General features: G+C 40.1%; 1 protein-coding gene across 1 annotated transcript; it reads left to right on the forward strand.

Moving 5' to 3' along the window:
* Positions 1 to 1,241: 1,241 nt before the first annotated feature.
* stip1 (stress induced phosphoprotein 1) lies at positions 1,242 to 19,357 on the forward strand. Its single transcript, XM_003227959.4, has 14 exons — positions 1,242 to 1,388; positions 8,050 to 8,259; positions 8,494 to 8,635; positions 9,736 to 9,877; positions 9,993 to 10,161; positions 12,147 to 12,273; positions 12,516 to 12,618; positions 12,812 to 12,932; positions 13,033 to 13,129; positions 14,132 to 14,256; positions 15,745 to 15,781; positions 16,010 to 16,113; positions 17,665 to 17,837; positions 18,851 to 19,357. The coding sequence occupies exons 1-14, from the start codon at positions 1,380 to 1,382 to the stop codon at positions 18,921 to 18,923; spliced, it is 1,632 nt and encodes a 543-aa protein (XP_003228007.2). The 5' UTR covers positions 1,242 to 1,379; the 3' UTR covers positions 18,924 to 19,357.
* The last annotated feature ends 5,513 nt before the right edge of the window (positions 19,358 to 24,870 follow it).

The raw sequence follows: 24,870 nt of genomic DNA on the forward strand, positions 1-24,870 counted from the left end.
TCAATACCAGTAATGCTATGTAGTAATTACTGTATTTATGAATTTAGCACCAAAATATCACAATATATTGAAAACATTGACTACAAAAATGCGTTGGATAATCCAGAACGTTGGATAAGCGAGTGTTGGATAAGTGAGACTCTACTGTACTAATAATACAATATAATATTAATTATATATTATATTTTACATGTAATATTACTAATAATATTACAATATATTGATACAGTACAATATAGTAATTTATTACCAGTATTGTACTATGCTAATAATATAATATTGTATGTAAATTTAATTTGTAAGCCGCTCTGATTCCCTTTCGGGGTGAGAAGGGCGGCATATAAATGTAGCAAATAAATAAATAAAAAAATATTATTATTATTATATAATATGGCTCAATGCTCTGGGTCCCTGGGAGTTGTATTATTATTATTATTATTATTATTATTATTATTATTATATATGGCTCAATGCTCTGGGTTCCTGGGAGTTGTGTTGTTATTATTATTATTATTATTATTATTATTATTTGTCTCAATGCTCTGGGTCCCTGGGAGTTGTATTATTATTATTATTATTATTATTATTATTATTATTATATATGGCTCAATGCTCTGGGTTCCTGGGAGTTGTGTTGTTATTATTATTATTATTATTATTTGTCTCAATGCTCTCGGTCCTTGGGAGTTGTATTATTATTATTATTATTATTATTATTATTATTATATATGGCTCAATGCTCTGGGTCCCTGGGAGTTGCATAATAATAATAATAATATAACTCAATGCTCTGGGTTTCTAGGAGTTGCATTCTTCTTCTTCTTATTATTATTATTATATGGTTCAATGCTCTGGGTTCCTGAGCATCTAGGGTGAAATTGGCTCACCATAACCTGCAGTATCATTGGCGGGAGGCCCATTGGTGTCTCCTATAGCAATGTACTCCCATTCAGAAGCATCTTTGGCGGGGAAATGCGGCAAGCTAATGACAATGATGGGTAGGGAATTCATCCAATGGGCGCATCTCCTGGTTACGTCCCGGCCTTTCCCGTCCAATAAAAATGTACTACAGCTGGCCAATGAAACGCTGGAGGCGGGTCCTTTTGAGAGGCAGAGAAATCCACCGTTGCTTTTTTAAAGCCCCGCCCTTCACAACCCCTCACGCGGAGTGGCCCAATCGCGTTCGAGCTCCGAAAAGTAGGCGGGATTTCGGAAGACGGACAGGTAAAAAGAGTTTGGGTCTACAGAAGAGCGAGAGAGGAAAGAGCCAATCAGAAGCCGGGGGCGGGGCTGGAGGGTTCTAGCAGGTTCCAGAAGGCGGGGTGGGAGGAAGAGAAGGCGGCTCGACTCAGTGGTCGTGAGGAGACTCAGCCGGCGCCATGGAGAAGGTTGGGCCTAGCGTGGCACTCGCGTTGCGGGGAGGCCTGGCGGAGGGGACAGGGCCCTGAGGGGACGAGCGAGGAGGCGCCTCGCAAAGGATCTCGGGAAGGCCGCGTGGGAGAGGGGGGAGGGGCGCGGAGGGGCCTGGCGGGGGGTCCTCAGCAGCATAACGGAAGTGTGATCGTGCACGGCATGATGGGAAAGGGAAGCGTGGGTTTGGGAGGGGACCTTGAATGAACGTGTGAATATGTCCCAGCAGCACTCTCTCCTGACATTTCGCCTGCATCTGTGGCAGCCATGCTCAGGGGTGGTGAAGTCTGTTGGAAACTAGGCACGTGGGGTTTATATATATAGATATATATATCCAAGGTGGGAGAAAGAACTCTTATTCTGTTTGAGGCAAGTGTCAGTGTTGCAATTGATCACCTTGATTAGCATTGAATAGCCTTGTAGCTTCAAAGTCTGGCTGTTTCCCGGCAGGAAACAATCAGGGCCAGCTAACACCTCCTAACAAAGCCTGGTATGAATACACATATTAATAAAAATAATAGTACAGTAGAGTCTCACTTATCCAAGCCAATATCTTGGATAAGCGAATATCTTGGATAATAAGGAGGGATTAAGGAAAAACCTATTAAAAATCAAATTAAGTTATGATTTTACAAATTAAGCACCAAAACATCATGTTATAAAACAGATTTGACAGAAAAAGTAGTTCAATATGCAGTAATGTTATGTTGTAATTACTGTATTTACGAATTTAGCACCAAAATATCACGATATATTGAAAACATTGACTACAAAAATGGCTTGGATAATCCAGAAGCTTGGATAAGCGAGTGTTGGATAAGTGAGACTCTACTGTATTAATAATAGTAATACAATATAATAATCTGGATTTTATATGGCAGTGTAGAAGGGGCTTTGGGCCGGATACTCACGGCACTGCTGTGAGTTTTCCGGGCTGCCTGGCCATATTCCAGAAGCATTCTCTCCTGACACTTCACCCACATGGCAGGCGTCCTCAGAAGTTGTTAGAAACTAGGTGGAATAATGTCCAGGATGGGAGAAAGAACTCTTGCCTGTTGGAGGTAGATATGAATGTTGCAATTAATCATCTTGGTTAGCATTGAATAGCCTTGTAGCTTCAAGGCCTAGCTGCTTCCTGGCAGAAAACAATCAGGGCCAGCTAACACCTCCCAACAAAGCCTGGTATGAATACACATATTAATAAAAATAATAGTAATACAATATAATAATACTGCTAATAATAATACAATATAATATTGTATATTATATATTACATGTACCATTGCTAATAATATTACAGTATAGTGGTATAGTACAATATAGTAATATGTAATGCTAATATTGTGCTATGCTAATAATAAAATATATTGTATGTACATATTATTTGTAAGCCGCTCTGAATCCCCTTCGGGGTGAGAAGGGTGAGATATAAATGTAGTAAATATACTGAATCAGACCCATGGTCCATCTAGCCTAGCAGTGTTGTGAGTTGTTGTGAGTTTTCCGGGCGGTATGGGCATCTTCCAGAAGCATTCTCTCCTGATTTTTCTCCCACATTTATGGCAGGTTAAAAGCAGATAATATGGGATTTTATACAGCTGTGTGGAAGGGGCCTGAGAGGTACTTTGGATGAGAAATGGCAACGTTTGACTAATTTGGGTTGATAATGTTGTTCACTGTCCAGGTTGTCCCTAAGAGTTCTCAAGTGTCAGAACTTGTTTAGGAAGTTATATATTTGCCATTTAAGGGAATTGGATTGTGCAAGAAAAGGTAAGCTAGCTTCAGAAAGAGGAGAGGTTTCGGGAGATTCTGCGTCAGATTGCAGAATCAGTGCATGAAAAGGACAGTGGTTTAAAGTTGGAGAACTTGGTTTGCGATAGTTGTAATAATGTCCGTAAGTAAGGCTAGGAAAGGATTGCTCTCCCCCGGGGAACAGCTACTGGTCGGTTTTTAGTACTGAGCAGCAATTGGTACAATGCAGTTTCTTGTTTCATAGTTTGTCCCTTGAAACAGTTAGGAAACAGTGTTCACATGTAAGGAAAAATGGATCAGCTGCTAGGTGGAGCTCTTCTGCTTTTAAAACTTGTTGGTTTATTAAGTGACAGTCACAGAACCACATGTTGCAACATGTTCTGTATCTTCCAGAGGGATACTGCTTGGGAAATGCAGCTGACATACTTCCAAATCATGGATGAAGTCATTAACTAAAGGCTCTCCCAGCAGAATAATAATAACAGTAATTTTATTTTTATACCCCACCTCCATCTCCCCAGGGGGACTCGGGGCGGCTTACAAATATAAAACGAACATACAATAATATCAAATACCGAGAAACACGCAAATGAAAATTAAAAGGCATAAAATAAAGTAAGAATCATTTGTAAAACACAAGTTGAAACGCAGCGATGAAATCATAAAATTTCAGAAGATTCTTTTTTCATCTCTAGTGCCTCTCAGTACAGTACAAACCCTGGAGATTCAATTCTGAGGAAGACGGAACAGTGGTCTGATGTAATATGATGTTCAATCTTGTCTCCTGTGCCATAGCAAAAAGCTATGCTGATTTTATATACATACATATATATATATATAATTTATAATAATTTATAAATATATAATATATTGCATATACATAAAATATTGATAATAATCATAGAATCATAGAATAGTAGAGTTGGAAGAGACCACATGGGCCATCTAGTCCAACCCCCTGCTAAGAAGCAGGAAATCGCATTCAAAGCACCCCCGACAGATGGCCATCCAGCCTCTGCTTAAAAGCCTCCAAGGAAGGAGCCTCCACCACGGCCCCAGGGAGAGAGTTCCACTGTCGAACAGCTCTCACAGTGAGGAAGTTCTTCCTGATGTTCAAGTGGAATCTCCTTTCCTGTAGTTTGAAGCCATTGTTCCGTGTCCTAGTCTGCAGGGCAGCAGAAAACAAGCTTGCTCCCTCTAATATTATAATGGAATTCAATATTATACTATTAATAATACAATATAATAATATTAATTATATGTTATATATTACATGTAATACAGTAGAGTCTCACTTATCAAACGTTCTGGATTATCCAAGGCATTTTTGTAGACAATGTTTTCAATACATCATGATATTTTGGTACAGTAGAGTCTCACTTATCCAACATAAACGGGCTGGCTGAACGTTGGATAAGCGAATATGTTGGATAATAAGGAGAGATTAAGAATAAGCGTATTAAACATCAAAATAGGTTATGATTTTACAAATTAAGCACCAAAACATCATGTTATACAACAAATTTGACAGAAAAAGTAGTTCAATACGCAGTAATGTTATGTTGTAATTACTGTATTTACGAATTTAGCACCAAAATATCACGTTATATTGAAAACATTGACTACAAAAATGTGTTGGATAATCCAGAACGTTGGATAAGCGAGTGTTGGATAAGTGAGACTCTACTGTACTAAATTTGTAAATACAGTAATTACTACATAGCATTACTGCGTATTGAACTAATTTTTCTGTCAGATTTGTAGTATAACATTATGTTTTGGTGCTTAATTTGTAAAATCATAAACTAATTTGATGTTTAATAGGCTTATCCTTAATCTCTCCTTATTATCCAACATATTCACTTATCCAACGTTCTGCCGGCCCGTTTATGTTGGATAAGTGAGACTCTACTGTATATAATTTATAATAATTTATAAATATATAATATATTGTATATACGTAAAATATTGATAATAATATTATAATGGAATACAATATACTACTAATAATACAATATAATAATGTTAATTATATGTTATATATTAAATGTAATATTACTAATAATATTACCATATAATGATATAATACCTATAGTACCTACCTTTACCTAATAATATATTGTATGTTCATTTGATTTGTAAGCCGCTCTGAGTCCCCTTCAGGGTGAGAAGAGCAGGATATAAATGTAGTAAATAAAATAAATAAATATAAAAAGCTTCCTGGGCATCTGTCTCTAACAGCCATCTTTAGAAAAGCTCTAACAGAGATGCCTTCCCTGCTCTTGCTTCTGGGGATTTTTTTATTATTGACACACAGAGAAAGTGCTTTTACTACTGAGCAATGATCCAGTCTGACATTCTCTTACTAATTATCCAGTTTCCTGCCCAATACAGGACTATTACATGTGAAAGGTCTATATGCCTTTGCCGTGACGGCAAATCTACCAAGGTTATGTCATGGCAACAGAGCTATTTCCCACCAGCGGCGCTGCTTAAAACTCTGGATTCAGTTTCAGTTTTTTCTTTTTCCTATGTTGTGTGGTACTTAGTTAAGAGCAATATCTTTTCCTAAGAGGAGACACCACTTCCAGAGTTTTTCCTCCATGGATGCTTTTGCCAAATTAAATTTAAAAATAAAATAGCGGTGAGTTAAATCTTTCCATGCATCATTGTGCAGCCGTGTCTTCCCCGAAGCCAAGCTTCCTTGAGTCCTGACATACAGCCTGGATGTTTCTCCCCAAATCAGTAGAGATTCTTTTGTCAGCCATCTGTAATTTCAGCTGTCAGTCCCAGTTTGGATGGGATTGTGATTCAGGGGCAGCCGCCTCCAGCTTGCCATTGCCTCCAGGAGCAGCCTTGGATGCTACAGAGACATGGGTGTATTTACATTGGCAGATTGTGGGCTGCAAATTCATGCTGTAGTCTCTCCTGTTTTTTTCTGGAACTCATTAATAGAGGGAGCTACTCAGACCTAATAATGTGTCAGTTCCTTAGGCTCACTGCATTTCTTTCTGGGCCTGGTGGTGCAGCAGGCACAAGGTTAAAAGATACGGTAGAGTCTCATTTATCCAATATAAAACGGGCCGGCAGAATGTTGGATAAGCGAATATCTTGGATAATAAGGAGGGATTAAGGAAAAGCCTATTAAACATCAAATTAGGTTATGATTTTACAAATTAAGCACCAAAACATCATGTTATACAACAAATTTGACAGAAAAAGTAGTTCAATACACAGTAATGCTATGTAGTCATTACTGTATTTACAAATTTGCCACCGAAATATCACGATGTATTGAAAACATTGACTACAAAAATGTGTTGGATAATCCAGAACGTTTGATAAGCGAATGTTGGATAAGTGAGACTCTACTGTACCTTGTTTTCTGTTAGAACCTGCAACTATTTACAACTTGATTGTGAAACTGGCACCTTATGAGTGAGGCAGCTGATACAAGCACATTTACTTTCTGAAACTGTGTTCCGCTTGCCTGAACGTCTGTCGGGAGAACAGAGTAACACCTGGGAATATTGCAACTGACATCTTTCTTTAAGACAGGAATGGTCAGTTGGATTGCATAAGGAGCATTAACTTGGATTCTTGCACACTCGGACCACTGACTGTATTGCCCAAACCCATGAGTTGAAATCTAATCTTGAAATTTGATGTGAGCAAGTGGCTGAGATTCATTTGCAGAACAAAATACCTTCACGATTTAAAATGTCTGCTGTAAAATTAGCTGGTGCACAAGTTGCAGTTAGCCTCCCTCCATTCTTCGGCTAATTATTGGGTTGATAATACCAATTTCCCCTAGAGCAAGAGTAATAATAATAATTATAATTTTATTTTTATATATGGTGACATCTACGTGTATGGGGTTGCATTGTTTCCAGCCAGTGAGGCCAAGAATTTGTGGGAGGTGTTGTCCAAAATCTCCAAAAGCTACCAGTCATGAAACACTTCCAATTGTAGAAAAAAAATTATATTGAGGAAACAACTGTTAGACATACAGTAGAGTCTCACTTATCCCACACTCGCTTATCCAACGTTCTGGATTATCCAATGCATTTTTGTAGTCAATGTTTTCAATACATCATGATATTTTGGTACTAAATTCGTAAATACAGTAATTACTACATAGCATTACTGCGTATTGAACTACTTTTTCTGTCAAATTTGTTGTATAACATGATGTTTTGGTGCTTAATTTGTAAAATCATAACCTAATTTGATGTTTAATAGGCTTCTTAATATCCAACATATTCGCTTATCCAACGTTCAGCCGGCCCGTTTATGTTGGATAAGTGAGACTTTACTGTATATGGATATTGATATGGATATTCTGGTTGAAAAGGGTCATTCCTTTTAGGTAAAGGTAAAGGTTTCCCCTGACATTAAGTCCAGTCGTGTCCGACTCTGGGGGTTGGTGCTCATCTCCATTTCTAAGCCGAAGAGCCGGCGTTGTCCGTAGACACCTCAAAGCTCATGTGGCCGGCATTACTGCATGGAGCGCAGTTACCTTCCCGCCGGAGCAGTACCTATTATCTATTCACATTTGCATGTTTTCGAACTGCTAGGTTGGCAGAAGCTGGGGCTAACAGTGGGCGATCATTCTGCTCCCCGAATTCGAACCTGCGACCTTTTGGTCCGCAAGTTCAGCAGCTCAATGCTTTAACACACTCTGCCACCTTTTAGTGACCAAATAATGCCAGTTCAGTGCCTTGGTTTGTGAGTATGGTGACAGCAAGCCTTACAGGACTTGAAAGTAATTTGTCCTGGATGCTTTATGATTGATGAGAAGTCGTTCAGTGGAGAAATAGGTTGTTTTAGTAGGTTACTAGCACACAGAATCCTCAACAATCATTTCACGTTTTGTTCCATTCTCAGGTGAATGAACTGAAGGAAAAGGGTAATAAAGCCCTCAGCTCCGGCAACACTGCTGAAGCGATCAAGCACTATTCGGAGGCCATCAAATTGGACTCTGCCAACCATGTGCTGTTCAGCAATCGGTCTGCTGCTTATGCCAAGAAAGGGGAGTATCAGAAGGCCTTGGAAGATGCTTGTAAGACCATTGAGCTGAAGCCAGAGTGGGGCAAGGTGAGAAGATCGCCACGTTGGGAGATTCATGGTGCAGCTGAAGGGGAGAAGTCCCATTCCTTGTACTGTAGTGTTTCTGAATCAATGCAGATACAGCCTGACGTGTGTTTGCCTTTAAGATGCTCCATGTTGAAGGAATTAGTGTGATCAGTGGCGATTTAGATGGAGAGGTTATGGATGATCCATCTTCATCTCCTAGTATGCTCCCTGACCAGGCCCTTTTCTCGTCCTTAGGGTTACTCTCGAAAGGCAGCTGCCTTGGAATTCCTGAATCGCTTTGAAGAGGCCAAGAAGACATACGCAGAAGGATTGAAACATGAGCCAGGCAATGCGCAACTGAAGGAAGGGCTGCAAAACATGGAGTCCAGGTTGGCAGGTCAGGGAAATGAGAGCCATGGCTCACGTTGTTCCTTGTTATATATTGCTAGCTATTTGTCTAGTTTTGGAAATTATTTTTTGTGTATCATTATTTGTATATTCTATTTTATTGTGTATATGTGGAACTGTAAAAACTGGATTCACTATCTATCTATTCAATGTGCTTCCTGCTGTTTTAAGCACTTGAGTGGAGTGGAACAGTGGCAGCCATTTTCAATAGAGGCTTACCATAAAATAGGTGTTATACGGGCTGAAAAAGATGGGGAGGGAAGGAGGGTGAAGCTTTTCTTTCTAACCCAGATGTCTGCAGCAATGTCTTTTGGGGTCACCGTAATGACACACCCTCACATAAACACGCTATTGTGTCTCTTACATTTATAAGTCTGCTCCTTTTATCCCCTACATGTATGCCTAAGTTTTATGTGCAACTTATCCATGGGTCAGAGTCCCCGGTGGCCCAATGGGTTAAACCCTTGTGCCAGCAGGACTGCTGACTGAGAGGTTGGCGGTTCGAATCTGGGGAGCGGGGTGAGCTCCTGTCTGTCTGCTATAGCTCCCCATGTGGGGACTTGAGAGAAGCCTCACACAGGATGGTGAAACAGTGTCTTCTGGGTAATGCCCTTGCAGACAGCCAATTCTCTCACAAACACAAGATGGTCTATGCACAAAGAAAATATGTTTCTTTGTGTATAGACCATATTGTGTTTGTGTAGATGCAAGTATTCTGGGATTTTGTATAGTAGCCAATTCTCTCACACCAGAAGCAACTTGCAGTTTCTGAAGTTGCTCCTGACACGGAAAAAATAATCCATGAGTCATAGCAAAATCTATGATTTTAGCCTCAGAACCTGCTCTTGACCTTAATTCAAGGTCAGCTTATACATACAAAGCCCCAAACATGTTCCTGACTTATATATGAAGTTGTCTTACATGAGAATATATACAGTATTTCCCTCCTGGCTGGTTCCCAAAAGATGTGATCAGTGCAGGCAGGTAATGACAAGCTTCATGCTTTCCATGAGGCAGTTCTTCTCACAGTTTGCAGCTCTAAATGACAGATGGGAAGAGTAATCATTTATTTTTTCCCCCCAATCCCAGAAAGGAATTTCATGAACCCTTTCAACATGCCCAACCTGTTCCAGAAGCTGGAGAGTGACCCCCGCACCAGAGGCCTACTTAGTGATCCAAGCTACAGGGAACTGATAGAGCAGCTCCGCAACAAGCCCTCCGAACTGGGAGCGTAAGTGGCTTAAAGAGGGAGAGATGGGGAGGGGGCTTGTGCCATTATGACGTTAAAATTATGTGGCACGCTCGGGCACCTATCCTCGGAATACTGACCATTTGCTTCACAATAGGAAACTGAAAGACCCACGGGTGATGACGACCCTCGGGGTGCTGCTTGGAGTTGACTTGGCTGGTGCAGATGATGAGGACGAAGCCATGTCTCCTCCGCCTCCTCCGCCCCCCAAGAAGGAGCCCAAGCCTGAGCCGATGGAGGAGGATCTGCCAGAAAATAAGAAGCAGGTACTGCCTGTGGCCCTCGATCAGAAACCATTGGTGCCTAATACCAATAAGTCTTACTGTACTGTTTAATAATAATAATAATAATGATAATATGTTCCCTCACTTATCGTGGGGGCTACGTTCTAGGACCACCCGCGAAAAGTGAAAATCCAGGAAGTAGGGACACTATATTTGTGTTGTTTACAATCTCACTGATGCTGTCCGACTGCGTTGTTTACAATCTCACGAAGCTGCTTCAGCCTCCTTTTCTCTCCCTTCGGCTTCTTCCTTCCTTCCTTAGGCTTCTCTTTAGGAAAGAAGGAGAAAGAGAGAGGAAGAAAGAAAAAATCATAATTTTAATGGTTTATTATATTTTAGTGTTTATTGAAAAACCGTGAAACAGCGAATCTGCAAAAAGCGAACCGTGAAGTAGTGAGGGAACACTCTAATATTTTATTTTTCTATCCCGCCTCCATCTCACCGCAGGGACCCAGGGTGGCTAATATGGGGCCAAGCCCATACAAACAATAAACAAAATAAAATACATGTACAAACATCTCCAAGCAAATAAAATAAGCACATTAAAACCATAGTGATGAAATATAGTACAGTAGAGTCTCACTTATCCAACATAAATAGGCCAGCAGAACATTGGATAAGCGAATATGTTGGATAATAAGGAGAGATTAAGGAGAAGCCTATTAAACATCAAATTAGGTTATGATTTTACAAATGAAGTACCAAAACATAATGTTATATAACAAATTTGACAGAAAAAGTAGTTCAATATGCAGTAATGCTACGTAATAATTACTGCTTTACGAATTTAGCACCAAAATATGATATATTGAAAACATTGACTACAAAAATGTGTTGGATAATCCAGAACGTTGGATAAGTGAGACTCTACTGTATAATATAACAGTATTTATTTATTTATTACATTTATATCCCACTTTTCTCACCCTGGAGGGGACTCAGAGCGGCTTACAAATCAAATGTGTACATATAATATATTACAGTAGAGTCTCGCTTAGCCAACGTAAACGGGCTGGCAGAACGTTGGATAAGCAAATATGTTGGATAATAAGGAGGGCTTAAGGAAAAGCCTATTAAACATCAAATTAGGTTATGGTTTTACAAATTAAGCACCAAAACATGTTTTACAACAAATTTGACAGAAAAAGTAGTTCAATGTGCAGTAATGCTATGTAGTAATTACTGTATTTACGAATTTAGCACCAAAATATCACGATGTATTGAAAACATTGACTACAAAAATGCGTTGGATAATCCAGAATGTTGGATAAGCGAGTGTTGGATAAGTGACACTCTACTGTATTAGGATAGTACAAATATAAGCATTAAATTACTATATTGTACTATATCATTATATGGCAATATTATTAGTAATATTACATTCAATATATAATTAATATTATATTATATTATTAGTATAATATTGTATTACATTATAATATTATCAATATAATTGTACTATATTATTAGTAATATTACATTCAATATATAATTAATATATTATTAGTATAATATTGTATTACATTATAATATCAATATAAGTATATACAATATATATGTATGTATGTACAGTGTTCCCTCACTACTTCACGGTTCACTTTTCGCGGATTCGCTGTTTTGCGGTTTTTCAATAAACTCTAAAAGACTATTATAAATAATAAAAAAATTACAATTTACTGCCTAAGGAAGGGAGGAGGGAGAAGCCAAAGGGAAAGAAAAGGAGCCCAAGCGGCAACGGAAGGAGAAGGAGGCAATTTATCAACACACGATTGGTTGATAAAGACTTAAAATAGTGTATAACTACTAAAATAATGTATAAATATTGAAATAAATATAGTGTCCCTACTTCACGGATTTTCACTTATTGCGGGTGGCCCTGGAACCTTACCCCAGCGATAAAGTGAGGGAACACTGTAAAATTAGCATAGCAAAGACCGCCATTGTTTTACTTTATATTGACTTTTCAGGCTCTTAAGGAGAAAGAGCTGGGGAATGAGGCCTACAAGAAGAAAGACTTTGAAACAGCCCTGAAGCATTATGATAAAGGAAAGGAGCTGGATCCAACCAACATGACTTATATCACTAACCAAGCAGGTGAGGAAGTGTGCAACACACAAGGGCCTATGAAAGTTTCCTTCTCTTAGATTAATAATCTAAAAAAGACAACTCATGAAGGAAGGGGAGATGGCATGGAGTGGATTATCATATTATAACCTCCAATGCCGGAGGTTATAATATGAAGGAAAGGCCTCTTTCCAGCCAATGGAGCCAAGGCTGCCCTTTTCCTCCTCCTGTGTGTCCGTATGTAGAGGTTTCTCTTCTCCCTTTCCCTCCAGCTGTGCATTTTGAGATGGGAGATTACAACAAGTGCCGGGAACTTTGTGAACAAGCTATCGAAGTCGGGCGCGAGAATCGGGAGGACTACCGACAGATTGCCAAGTAAGTAGCAGTTCATTAATGCCCAAGCCGTTTACACGCATATAAATAAAGATAATGCAAAAAAGTGCAAGTAGTGCATGCAATAATTAGCATAAAGATCAGGTACGAGCCATCTTCAGCCTTCAACTCCCACAATTCCTAACAGCCTGTGCTTGCCATCTCCACTCTTGCATTATGTTCACTTGCATTTTAGAGCTTATGCCCGGATTGGCAATTCCTACTTCAAGGAAGAAAGGTATAAAGAAGCTATTCAGTTCTTTAACAAGTCGTTGGCTGAGCACCGAACTCCAGACGTCTTGAAAAAGTGTCAACAGGCAAGTCTAGCTTTGGGGGAGCCTTTGCGTATATATTTATGCCAATGTGAAATACTCCTAGACAGAAACTAGAGGGAGCTGACTATGTTTTGTTTTCCAGGCTGAAAAAATCTTGAAAGAACAGGAGAGGGTAGCCTATATCAATCCTGAACTAGCTCTGGAGGAGAAGAACAAAGGCAATGAGTTTTTCCAGAAAGGCAAGGACCTCTTTCTTTTGTTTGGATTTATTATTGGAGGTGTTGAAAAGTGGCACCGCAAAAGAATTTTAGAAGCACGTCACTGCTTAGATATTCCAGGAGTTAGGACAAAACTCATTGTGAGATAGGGGTATAGAACTATATACAGTAGAGTCTTGCTTATCCAATGTAAACAGGCCAGCAGAACTTTGGATAAGCGAATATCTTGGATAATAAGGAGGGATTAAGGAAAAGCCTATCAAATTAGATTATGATTTTACAAATTTGACAGAAAAGGTAGTTCAACACACAGTAACGTTATGTTGTAATTACTGTATTTACAAATTTAGCACCGAAATAGCACGATATAATAATAATAATAATTATTATTTATTTATTTATATTCCGCCTCCATCTCCCCCAAAGGGGACTCGGGGCGGCTTACAGCAAAATCAGATACAAAACAATGACAAAACATGAAACATCAAAGAACAATTACATATATGTGTGTGTGTGTGTGTGTGTGTGTGTGTGTAAATATATATAAACATATATATATAAAATATATGGACACTTTAGCTTTGCTTTTGGCTTTTGGTTTTCTCTCTCTCTCTTTTTGATCCTTTTTAAATTGCAGTTTTCCTACTTTCTATACAATCAAATGTTCTCTCTCTTTTGATGTTAATTTACTCTATCTTATAAGGTAAAACTTCAATAAAAATATATTTTTAAAAAATAACAAAAACCAATAATAATATATATACCATAACCGAAAAAACAGAAACGCAGTATTAAAACATCGAATTAAAAACAATGAGGTTGCAATAGTCGATAAGCAAAGTGCACATTATGGGTTGCAAATTACTAAATGGATAAAGTGCAACAGATTCAATATATTGAAAACATTGACTACAAAAATGCATTGGATAATCCAGAACCTTGGATAAGCGAGTCTTGGGTAAGTGAGACTCTACTGTATGTACAATCTGAGGATTATTTGAACTTTCCTGTCCTGTTTTGCAGGGGACTATCCACAGGCCATGAAGCATTACACAGAAGCCATCAAGCGCAACCCCAATGATGCCAAACTGTACAGCAACAGAGCTGCCTGTTATACCAAATTGCTGGAGTTCCAGTTAGCACTAAAGGCAAGTGTTTGTAAGCCAGCGTCTCTGTGTCCCCCCCACAAAAAAACATGTCTTCTATGTCATCAGTTGGGAGACCCCCCCCCCCCCCCCCCCCGGACTAACTGCCACTCTGGGTCCAGGAAGCCACCATTCCACCATGTCTCCTGTGCCAATATAACAATATAATATATAATATTTTGCTATACTAATAGTATAATATACTGTATCTATATATATAAAAGAGTGATGGCATCACGGCAACCCACAAAACAACAAAACTACAGGCCCCCCAACCTCGAAATTTGACAACACAACCCATCATTCACGGCTTTAGGTTGACACAACAAAAAGAAAAGAAAAATAAAGTCCTAATTAGAGAGAGAGGAATAATTGCTTTTATCCAATTGCTGCCAGTTAGAAGGCTAAGCTCCTCCAACTTGGTCTCCTAGCAACCCAATAAAAAAAATTAAAAAAAATAATACAATAAAATACTATAATAACAGAAAATAACTAAAAATAATACAAGAAAATAATAAAATATAATAAATAAAAATATAACTTACAATAAAATTAATTAAAAAAATGCAAATAAAGTCAAATAAAAATTACACAACCATTTTTAACCAATACCACCACCACTTTGCCACAGCAATGCGTGGCCGGGCACAGCTAGTATACATATAATATTGATAAAATATTATAATGTAATACAATATAATAAAAATAATAGTACACTAAATTATAATTATATATTACATGTAATACTAATAATGCAGTGTAGTGGTATAATACAATATCATAATATATCATGCTTATATTGTGTTATGCTAATAATAATATAACATATTGTATATACATATATTTATAATATAATATAATACAGTATAATAATACACTATTATAATTATACATATATTACATGTAATACTAATAATTTTGCAGTATAGTCGTATAATATAGTAATATATCATGCTTATATTGTGCTATGCTAATAATAATAGTGTGTATATATATATATTTATAATATAATGTAATACAATATAATACACTATTGTAATTGTATATATTACATGTAATATTACAAATTTTGCAGTATAGTCGTATAGTATAATATAGTGATATATAATGCTTATATTGTGCTATGTTAATGATATAATATATGTACATATAACTTGTAAGCCGCCCTGAGTCTCCTTCAGGGTGAGAAGGGCGGAATATAAATGTCGCAAATAAATAAATTGCCTCCTGACGTTTTGCCCACATCTATGGCAGGCATCGTCAGAGTTTGTGAGGTCACAACTTCTGAGGATGTCTGCCATCAATGTGGGTGAAATGTCAGGAGAACATGACCATACAGTCCGGAAAACTCACAGCAACCCAAAGGAGATGCAAAGAATGAAGTGACTAAGCTAGATTGGTTGAAAGGGCTGGAGAAGATACATAAAGGTGATGTTCTTCCCCCAAAAAGTGACCTTTTCAAATAATAAAAGGCTTCTCTTCTTCTTGCAGGACTGTGAAGAATGTATTCGCCTAGAACCCACCTTCAGTAAGTACATGGAGTTGGGCTGGCTTTCAAAAATGGGATTGGAAAAGGATGGAAAGGATCTAGAGTCAAAGGAATGGGAAGAGACTGGGATTTTAAATTGTTTTCAAGTCCCTAGCAGCTAGTGGCCCCTTCTCTTGAGAAACTCACCTTGAATTGAGGAGAGAAGGGGGAAATGTGGTAGATCCGGGTGCGGGACCTGATGTTTAAATAACTGGTGTCGATTTTCAGTCAAGGGCTACACGCGCAAAGCGGCAGCACTGGAAGCCATGAAGGATTACACCAAAGCCATGGATGTCTATCAGAAAGCCCTAGAACTGGATTCCAACTGCAAGGTGAGCTTTTGGCGGTATATCATTATCACCATTATTAGGAACCGCTGTGCCAGCTAAACTGCTGACCTGAAGGTTGGGTTGCTGACCTGAAGGTTGCCAGTTCAAATCCGCAAGACAGAGTGAGTTCCCTTCTGTCAGCTCTAGCTTGCAAGGACATGAGAGAAGCCTCCCAGCAGGATGGTAACACATCCGGGCGTCCCCTGAGCAACGTCTCTGTAGACTGCCAATTCTCTCATACCAGAAGCTACTTGCAAGCATGTTCTCAAGTCGCTTCTGACATGATAAAAAAATCATAATACCGTATATACTCGAGCATAAGCCAAACCAAATATAAGCCAAGGCACCTAATTTTACCACAAAAAACTGGGGAAACATTGACTCCAGTATAAGCCAAGGGTGGTAAATTTCAGAAATAAAAACAGATACCAATAAAATTACATTAATTGAGCCATCAGTAGGTTAAATGTTGTTGAATACTTACATAAAGCTCAAATTTAAGATTGTCCAACTCTGATCCAATTATTATTCTTATCTTCTTCAATGTAAATGTGCTTATGTATCCTTTTAATAATAATAGAGTAAAATAATACATAAAAGGTAACTGTTTCCCCTGACGTTAAGTCCAGTCGTGTCCGACTCTGGGGGTTGGTGCTCATTTCCATTTCTAAGCCAAAGAGCCGGCATTGTCTGTAGACACCTCCAAGGTCATGTGGCCGGCATGACTGCATGGAGCGCCGTTACCTTCCCATCGGAGCGGTACCTATTGATCTATTCACATTGGCATGTTTTCAAACTGCTAGGTTGGCAGAAGCTGGAGCTAACTGTGGGTGCTCACTCCTGGGACCTTTCGGTCTGCAAGTTCAGCAGCTCAGTGCTTTAACACCCTTCGCCACCGGGGCTCCTTAAAGTAATACATATAATAATAATAATAATACAGGAAAATAATAAAAAGGTAAAGGTTTCCCCTGACGTTAAGTCCAGTCATGTCTGACTCTGGGGGTTAGTGCTCATCTCTATTTCTAAGCCAAAGAGCTGGCGTTGTCCATAGACACCTCCAAGGTCATGTGGCACTGGCATGACTGCATGGAGCGCTGTTACCTTCCCGCCGGAGTGGTACCTATTGATCTACTCACATTGGCATGTTGTCGAACTGCTAGGTTGGCAGGAAAATAATACATGATAATAAATAGAGTAAAATAATAAATGCAATAATAATAATAATAATATCAGAGTGAAATAATAAATGTATTAATAATAAAAATGGAGTAAAATAAATGTAATAATACCAATAATAATAGAGAAAAATAATAAATGTACCATATTTTCTCGAGTATCAGCTGACCCAAATATAAGCCAACCTGGACCCTCACTTGAGTATAAGCCAAGGGGGGCTTTTTCAGTCTTAAAAAAAAGGCTGAAAAACTAGGCTTATGCTCAAGTATATACAGTAATTATTATTAGCTGCTCTGAGACTCCCTTGGGAGAAAAGAAGCAAGATATTATCAATAATAGTAACAACAACAATAATAGATGTTCCCTCCCGTCCTGCAGGAAGCTGCCGAGGGCTACCAGCGCTGCCTCATGTCCCAGTACAACCGCAACGACAACCCTGAGGATGTGAAGCGCCGGGCCATGGCCGACCCCGAGGTGCAGCAGATCATGAGCGACCCAGCCATGAGATTGATCCTTGAACAGATGCAGAAAGACCCGCAAGCCCTAAGCGAGTGAGTGAGGGCAGTGAACACACGTGGGGTTGGCTTTCATTGGGGAGAAAAGATGCCAAAAGGGTGTCTTGCTGCAATCTGTGGATCTCCATAACAGGCATGGTCAGACTTCGGCCTTCCAAGTGTTTTGGACTTCAATTCCGACAATTCCAAAAAGCATTAAATTCCCCTAAATATTTCCAACATGTAATTACCCTACGTAAATTTGAAAAATCTGTTTCTGGTTTGAAAGTGTTATTTCCGGTTTAATTGTTTGGTACTTACTTTGAAAGTAGTTGTTGTACTCCAAAAACTTATTTTTGTGGCTGCTACAAACTATGTTGAATTGGGTTGCTGTGAATTTTCCGGGCTGTCTGGCCATGTTCCAGAAGCATTCTCTCCTGACATTTCACCCACATCTGTAGTAGGCATCCTCAGAGGTTGTGAGGTCTATTGGAAACTAGGCAAGTGGGGGTTGTATTTCTGTAGAATAATGTCCAGAGTGGGAGAAAGAACTCTTGTCTCTTTGAGGCAAGTGTGAATGTTGCCATTGGCCAGCTTGATTAGCATTGAATAGTAGCTTCAAAGCCTGGCTGTTTCCTGCCTGGGGGAAGTGGGCAAGTGGGGGTTGTATTTCTGTAGAATAATGTCCAGGGTGGGCGAAAGAACTCTTGTCTCCTTGAGGCAGTAGCTTCTCCTTTGAATAGTAGCTTCAAAGCCTTGCTGTTTCCTGCCTGGGGGAATCCTTTGTTGGGAGGTGTTAGCTCTATGTATGTCTGGATTTTCCTGTCTTCTGAGTGTTGTTCTTTATTTACTGTCCTGATTTTGGAGCTTTTGAATACTGGTAGCCAGATTTTGTTCATTTTTCATGTTGAAATAGTCCCCATGCTTGTGGATTTCAGTGGCTTCTCTGTGTCGTCTGACATGGTGGTTGCTAGTGTGGTCCAGCATTTCTGCGTACTCCAATAATATGCTGTGTCCAGCTTGGCTCAGTCCTAGCACTCTTGAAAAATCCCTTTCTTCTTTTTCCACAGACACTTGAAGAATCCCGTAATTGCTCAGAAAATCCAGAAGCTCATGGATGTCGGTTTAATTGCCATTCGGTGATGATTCTGATTCTGCGCCCTCCCTCCGTTTCCCTGTTGAAAAGGGCAGCTGGGACTTTGGGATGCTGGGCAGCGCCATCCAAGGGGCGCATTCTCTGCCAGAGGCAAAGACTTGTACAGTCCAGTGGTGTGTTGCTTTTTTTTTTTTCACGTGTGCCCACACCAGACCATCCTGTCCGCTCCTTCTGGGCCTGGCCTATCAAATATCATGGCTCATTGACCTGTCCCAGCAGTTATTCCCACTTGTGAGCTGCCCTCTTCTTCTTCTTCTTCTCCTCTCTCCTTCCCTTCTTGCAGTTTTAATTCTCCTCGCCTGTGATGATGGCCTGGAGAAGCTCATCATTCGTTTGTTGTCTGATTTCGTTTGGCTCTGAGGCTGCATTCCTTTATTTTTTTTGTCTGCTGCACATGCAATAAAAAAGCAAAGTTAGTGGCCTTGGCTGTTTGAGTTATCTTCCTTCATTTGTCAGGTCTTGGTTTAGAATATTGAATCATAAAGAGTTGGGGACATCCAGTCCAACCCCGTTCTGCCAGGCAGAAGGAGGCAATCAAAGCCCTCCTGGCAGATGGCCATTCAGGCCGTTTAGTAAAGGTTTCCCCTGACGTTAATCCAGTCGTGTCCGACTCTGGGGGTTGGTGCTCATCTCCATTTCTAAGCCAAGGAGCCGGCGTTGTCCATAGACACCTCCAAGGTCATGACTGCATGGAGCGCCGTTACCTTCCCACCGGAGCGGTACCTATTGATCTACTCACATTTGCAGCAGGAGCTTACTCTGCTCCCTGGATTTGAACCGCCAACCTTTGGGGCAGCAAGTTTGGCAGCTCAGCAGTTTAACCCACTGCGCCACCGGGGGCTCCAATAATAATACACTATTATAATTGTATATGATATATTACATGTAATATGACTAATAATATTGCAATATAGTAGTATAGTACAATATCTATATATATAAAAGGGTAATTAAATTTCGGCCTAGGACAAAACAACAAAACTACACATCCCAGAAACACTAAACTTGGCAGCACAACCCCTCATCCATGCCTCTACGTTCATACAACAAAAAGAAAAGAAAAAGTCCTAATTAGAGGGAGAGGAAGAATTGTTTTTATCCAATTGCTGCCAGTTAGAAGGCTAAGCTCCGCCCACTTGGTCTCCTAGCAACCCACTCAGCCCAGGGGACAGGCAGAGTTAGGCCTCTTCCACACTGCCTATAAAATACAGATTATCTGATTTTAACTGGATTATATGGCAATGTAGACTCAAGGCCCTTCCACACAGCTATATAACCCATTTATAATGGACTTAATGTAAGGGAAAACCTTTACCTTAACTACCACCAATACCTCAATACTTTATTTCCCATACTACCAGACTTCGCCACAGCAACGCGTGGCCGGGCACAGCTAGTATAATATATTGTATGTACATATAATTTGTAAGCCTCCCTGAGTACCCTTTGAGGTGAGAAGGGCGGGATACAAATGTCACTAATAATAATAATAAACAGGAAAAACTCAGCCGCTATCAGGACCTCAAGATTGAACGTCAAAGACTCTGGCGGAAACCAGTGCAGGTGGTCCCGGTGGTGATGGGCACACTAGGTGCCATGCCAAAAGATCTCAGCTGGCATTTGGAAACAATAGACATTGACAAAATTACGGAGCGGTACCTATTGATCTACTCACATTTGCATGTTTTCGAACTAGGTTGGCAGAAGCTGGGGCTAACAGCGGGCGCTCATTCCATTCCTCGGATTCGAACCTGCAACCTTTCCATCTGCAAGTTGAGCAGCTCAGCGCTTTAACATACTGCGCCACCAGGCTCTGTTTGCAAGCCCCCAAAGAAAGAGCTTTTACTGAGTTTCCGAGCCAGAGAGTTCTGTTGTTGAACAGCTCCACTTACTGACACATACACACTCATGTTTTCCCCTCATTCCTTTGCATTGTGGAAAGAGAACAGGGATTATCTGCTTCCCACACGCAGTCATGACTTGGAGATCTCAGAGTTAAGTTGGAATGAGACTGCATTTTCCCTTTAACCAAATCTTTTAAGCAAAAGCATCAAAGAACCACGGGTAAAGTGCATACGGTTGGGCCCTTGCTATCTGCTGGGATTTGGTTCCCCCCTCAACCCCAAAATTCATGGATGCTCAATGGCAAAATCAAGGTTTGTTTTCTATTTTTTAATTAATTTTTCCATATAATATTTATTGCACACACACACACATATATATAGGTTGGCTGTAATGGGAAACTTGAGAACTTGGCTGTTCTCAAGTCGGATGAGCTCCCATCTGTCAGCTCTAGCTTGCGGGGACATTAGAGAAGACTCCCAGCAGGATGGTAACACATCCAGGCATGCCCTGGGCAACGTCTCTGTAGACTGCCAATTTTCTCTCACCAGAAGCGTCTTGCAGTATGTTCTCAGGTTGGGTGAGCTCCCATTTGTCAGCTCTAGCTTGCGGGGACATGAGAGAAGACTCCCAGCAGGATGGTAACACATCCAGGCATCCCCTGGGCAACGTCTCTGTAGACTGCCAATATTCCCACGCCAGAAGCGACTTGCAGTATGTTCTCAGGCTGGGTGAGCTCCCATCTGTCAGCTCTAGCTTGCGGGGACATGAGAGAAGACTCCCAGCAGGATGGTAACACATCAGGGCATCCCCTGGGCAACGTTTGTGTAGATGGCCTATTCTCTCACACCAGAAGCGACTTGCAGTATGTTCTCAGGTCGGGTGAGCTCCCATCTGTCAGGTCTAGCTTGCGGGGACATGAGAGAAGACTCCCAGCAGGATGGTAACACATCCGGGCATCCCCTGGGCAACGTCTCTGTAGATGGCCTATTCTCTCACACCAGAAGTTACTTGCAGTATGTTCTCAGGTCGGGTGAGCTCCTGTGTGTCAGCTCTAGCTTGCGGGGACATGAGAGAAGACTCCCAGGAGGATGGTAACACATCCAGGCATCCCCTGGGCAACATCTCTGTAGATGGCCTATTCTCTCACACCAGAAGTTACTTGCAGTATGTTCTCAGGTCGGGTGAGCTCCTGTGTGTCAGCTCTAGCTTGCGGGGACATGAGAGAAGACTCCCAGCAGGATGGTAACACATCAGGGCATCCCCTGGGCAACGTCTCTGTAGATGGCCTATTCTCTCACACCAGAAGCGACTTGCAGTATGTTCTCAGGTCGGGTGAGCTCCCATTTGTCAGCTCTAGCTTGTGGGGACATGAGAGAAGACTCCCAGCAGGATGGTAACACATCCAGGCATGCCCTGGGCAACGTCTCTGTAGACGGCTAATTCTCTCACACTAAAAGTGACTCAAGTCACTTCTGACATGATTTTAAAAATGCTTGTGTAAACAGGGCTTTTAATAACAATAAAAAATAAGCTTGTATAAAACCAAACAGCCAACATGGCCCCGCCATTCTGTGGTGTTGAGATTGGGACAATAGACTGCTGATGGCAGCAAACGCAATATGCCAAAATGGCAACTGAGCAACAGCAGTCGTGATAAGAGGATTGTAGCATATTGCCGGATTGTAGCATATGTGTGTTGGGAAAGTGCTCCATTGGCAACAGGAATCAGACTCCTGATTCAGACCCAGGATGAATCATATGGAGACCCTATTGGATGTTTGGCAATGCTTCCTCTTTTTAATCCGCTTGCAACCATACTAGAGAAGTCTCTGTTGCAACAGTGTGCTCACCCGGTGAAGGGGCAAACAGACACGTAGTCATTGCTCTTTCCCCCAAACTGAAGTAGTGGTCATCCTATGGGCAGAGCTTCGACCTTGTTGCCCCACATCAGGCTTAAGGACTAGAGAAGCTCCAGCTTCTGCCAACCTAATAATAATTATTTTATTTTTACACCCCGCCCCATCTCCCTGAAGGGACTCGGGGCGGCTTACATGGGGCCAAGCCCAGACATCAGACAATATAAAAACATAGCGATAAAACAAGTCAATCGACAATAAAACAAATCATAAAGCAAATAACTTTTGTTTTTGGATGCCGCCTCCATCTCCCCAAAGGGACTCGGAGCGGCTGACACGGGGACAAGTCCAATCAAATCACATTAACATCATAAAATCAACAATTACTAATATTGCAATATAGTTGTATAGTACAATATAATAAAATATAATGCTTATATAGTGCTTATATTGTGCTATAGTAATAATATATATATAACTTGTAAGCCGCCCTGAGTCCCCTTCGGGGTGAGAAGGGCGGGATATAAATGTCGCTAATAAATAAACAAATTATACTAAAAACACATTAAACAGGCCATAGTTTAAAATAAACATAATTTAAAAATGCATAAAATATTAGCAAGCACCCACAAGCCATAAAATAATTAATTAATTAATTAATTAATTAATTAATTAATAAAGGCACCATTTATAGTTCACCATTTTACTCTGACAATGGCAAACAGAGGCACTAGAAGCCCAAAAGCACATTTTTCTCATAGAAACTGGTGGATAAAGCATGAGGATCTTTGATAAACAGATTTAACCATATGTCTTATATTTTATATTGTATTTAACTAGCTGTGCCCGGCCACGCGTTGCTGTGGCGTTGTCTGGTGGTGTCTGTATTTTATAGGCAGTGTGGAAGAGGCCTAAGTGAGGCCTAACTTTGCCTGTCCCCTGGGCTGAGTGGGTTGCTAGGAGAGCCTTCTAATTGGCAGCAATTGGATAAAAACAATTATTCCTCTCCCTCTAATTATGACTTTATTTTTCTTTTCTTTTTGTTGTATCAACCTAGAGGCGTGGATGAGGGGTTGTGTTGTCAATTTTCGAGGTTGTGGGGTGTTTAGTTTTGTTGTTTTGTCGGTCGCCAGGATTCCATCACTCTTTTATATATATAGATTGCTTCTATTGGATTTCATATATTGTGATATATATATATATATATATATATATATATATATATATATATATATATATATATAAAAAATAAACCTAGCAGTTTGAAAACATGCCAATGTGAGTAGATCAATAGGTACCTCTTCTGCGGGAAGGTAACTGCACTCTATGCAGTCATGCTGACCACATGACTTAGGAGGTGTCTACGGACAACGCCGGCTCTGTGGCTTAGAAATGGAGATGAGCACCAATCCCTAGACTTAATGTCAAGGGAAAACCTAAAGATTCAAGGGTCCACGTTTACTGAAACAAAGGCATAGCTGATGTGCTGTTTCTCCTCCTCAAAGTTGATTTTAAAAAGGGTTGCATCAGGGGAAGTAGAAGGGAAATCACTTTCTGAAGAGCTACTTTTGGCCTCCTTGCCCTCCCCATAGCTCTGAACACATGAGCACAAGATGGGCCTTGGTGTAAAAGAGGAAGTATTTCAGCATCTCTTTTCTTTGCCTTTCCCTTGATCTTCATCAGATTAGCATTCTGACATGAACAGAAGCCTTCTGTCCTCATAAATAAGATTTTGGGGGGGATTCAATAAACCCAATACTGGAAGAACAAACTTGGAAGTGGTTGCTGTAATGCAAATAATTAAATAATAATAATAATTAATAATTAATTAATAATAATAATACTAATAATAATAATAATTCCACATCACAGTTGTGGAAAAGAACAAGGTTTGGATCATTGATGTTGCCATCCCAGGTGACAGTCGCATTGACGAAAAACAACAGGAAAAACTCAGCCGCTCTCAGGACCTCAAGATTGAACTTCATTCTGGATAAAGACTTTTTTCAGGACATTAATAAAGAAAAATTAATTATATTTTTGTCAACGGCAGCAAGGATGGTCTTTGCAAAGATGTGGAAGCTCGAAAAGATACCAGACAGAGAAGACTGGCTTAAAAAAGTATGGGAGATAAAAGATATGGACCAGCTAACGTATTTTTTGGGGGGAAAAACACTGGTAAGGGTGTAAAGAAGACTGACTGGTCGGTATTCGAAGAGTATATGAATTTAAA

Source organism: Anolis carolinensis, unplaced genomic scaffold, assembly GCF_035594765.1.
Source record: "Anolis carolinensis isolate JA03-04 unplaced genomic scaffold, rAnoCar3.1.pri scaffold_14, whole genome shotgun sequence".
In the NCBI taxonomy this organism is placed as follows: domain Eukaryota; kingdom Metazoa; phylum Chordata; class Lepidosauria; order Squamata; family Dactyloidae; genus Anolis; species Anolis carolinensis.

What these genes read in the sequence shown, in the direction of transcription:
- stip1 (XM_003227959.4), top strand. An exon ending in TGAAGCCAGAGTGGGGCAAG is followed by an intron (nt 8,260 to 8,493) that starts GTGAGAAGATCG and finishes TCTCGTCCTTAG; the next exon opens with GGTTACTCTCGAAAGGCAGC. An exon ending in TTATATCACTAACCAAGCAG is followed by an intron (nt 12,274 to 12,515) that starts GTGAGGAAGTGT and finishes CTTTCCCTCCAG; the next exon opens with CTGTGCATTTTGAGATGGGA.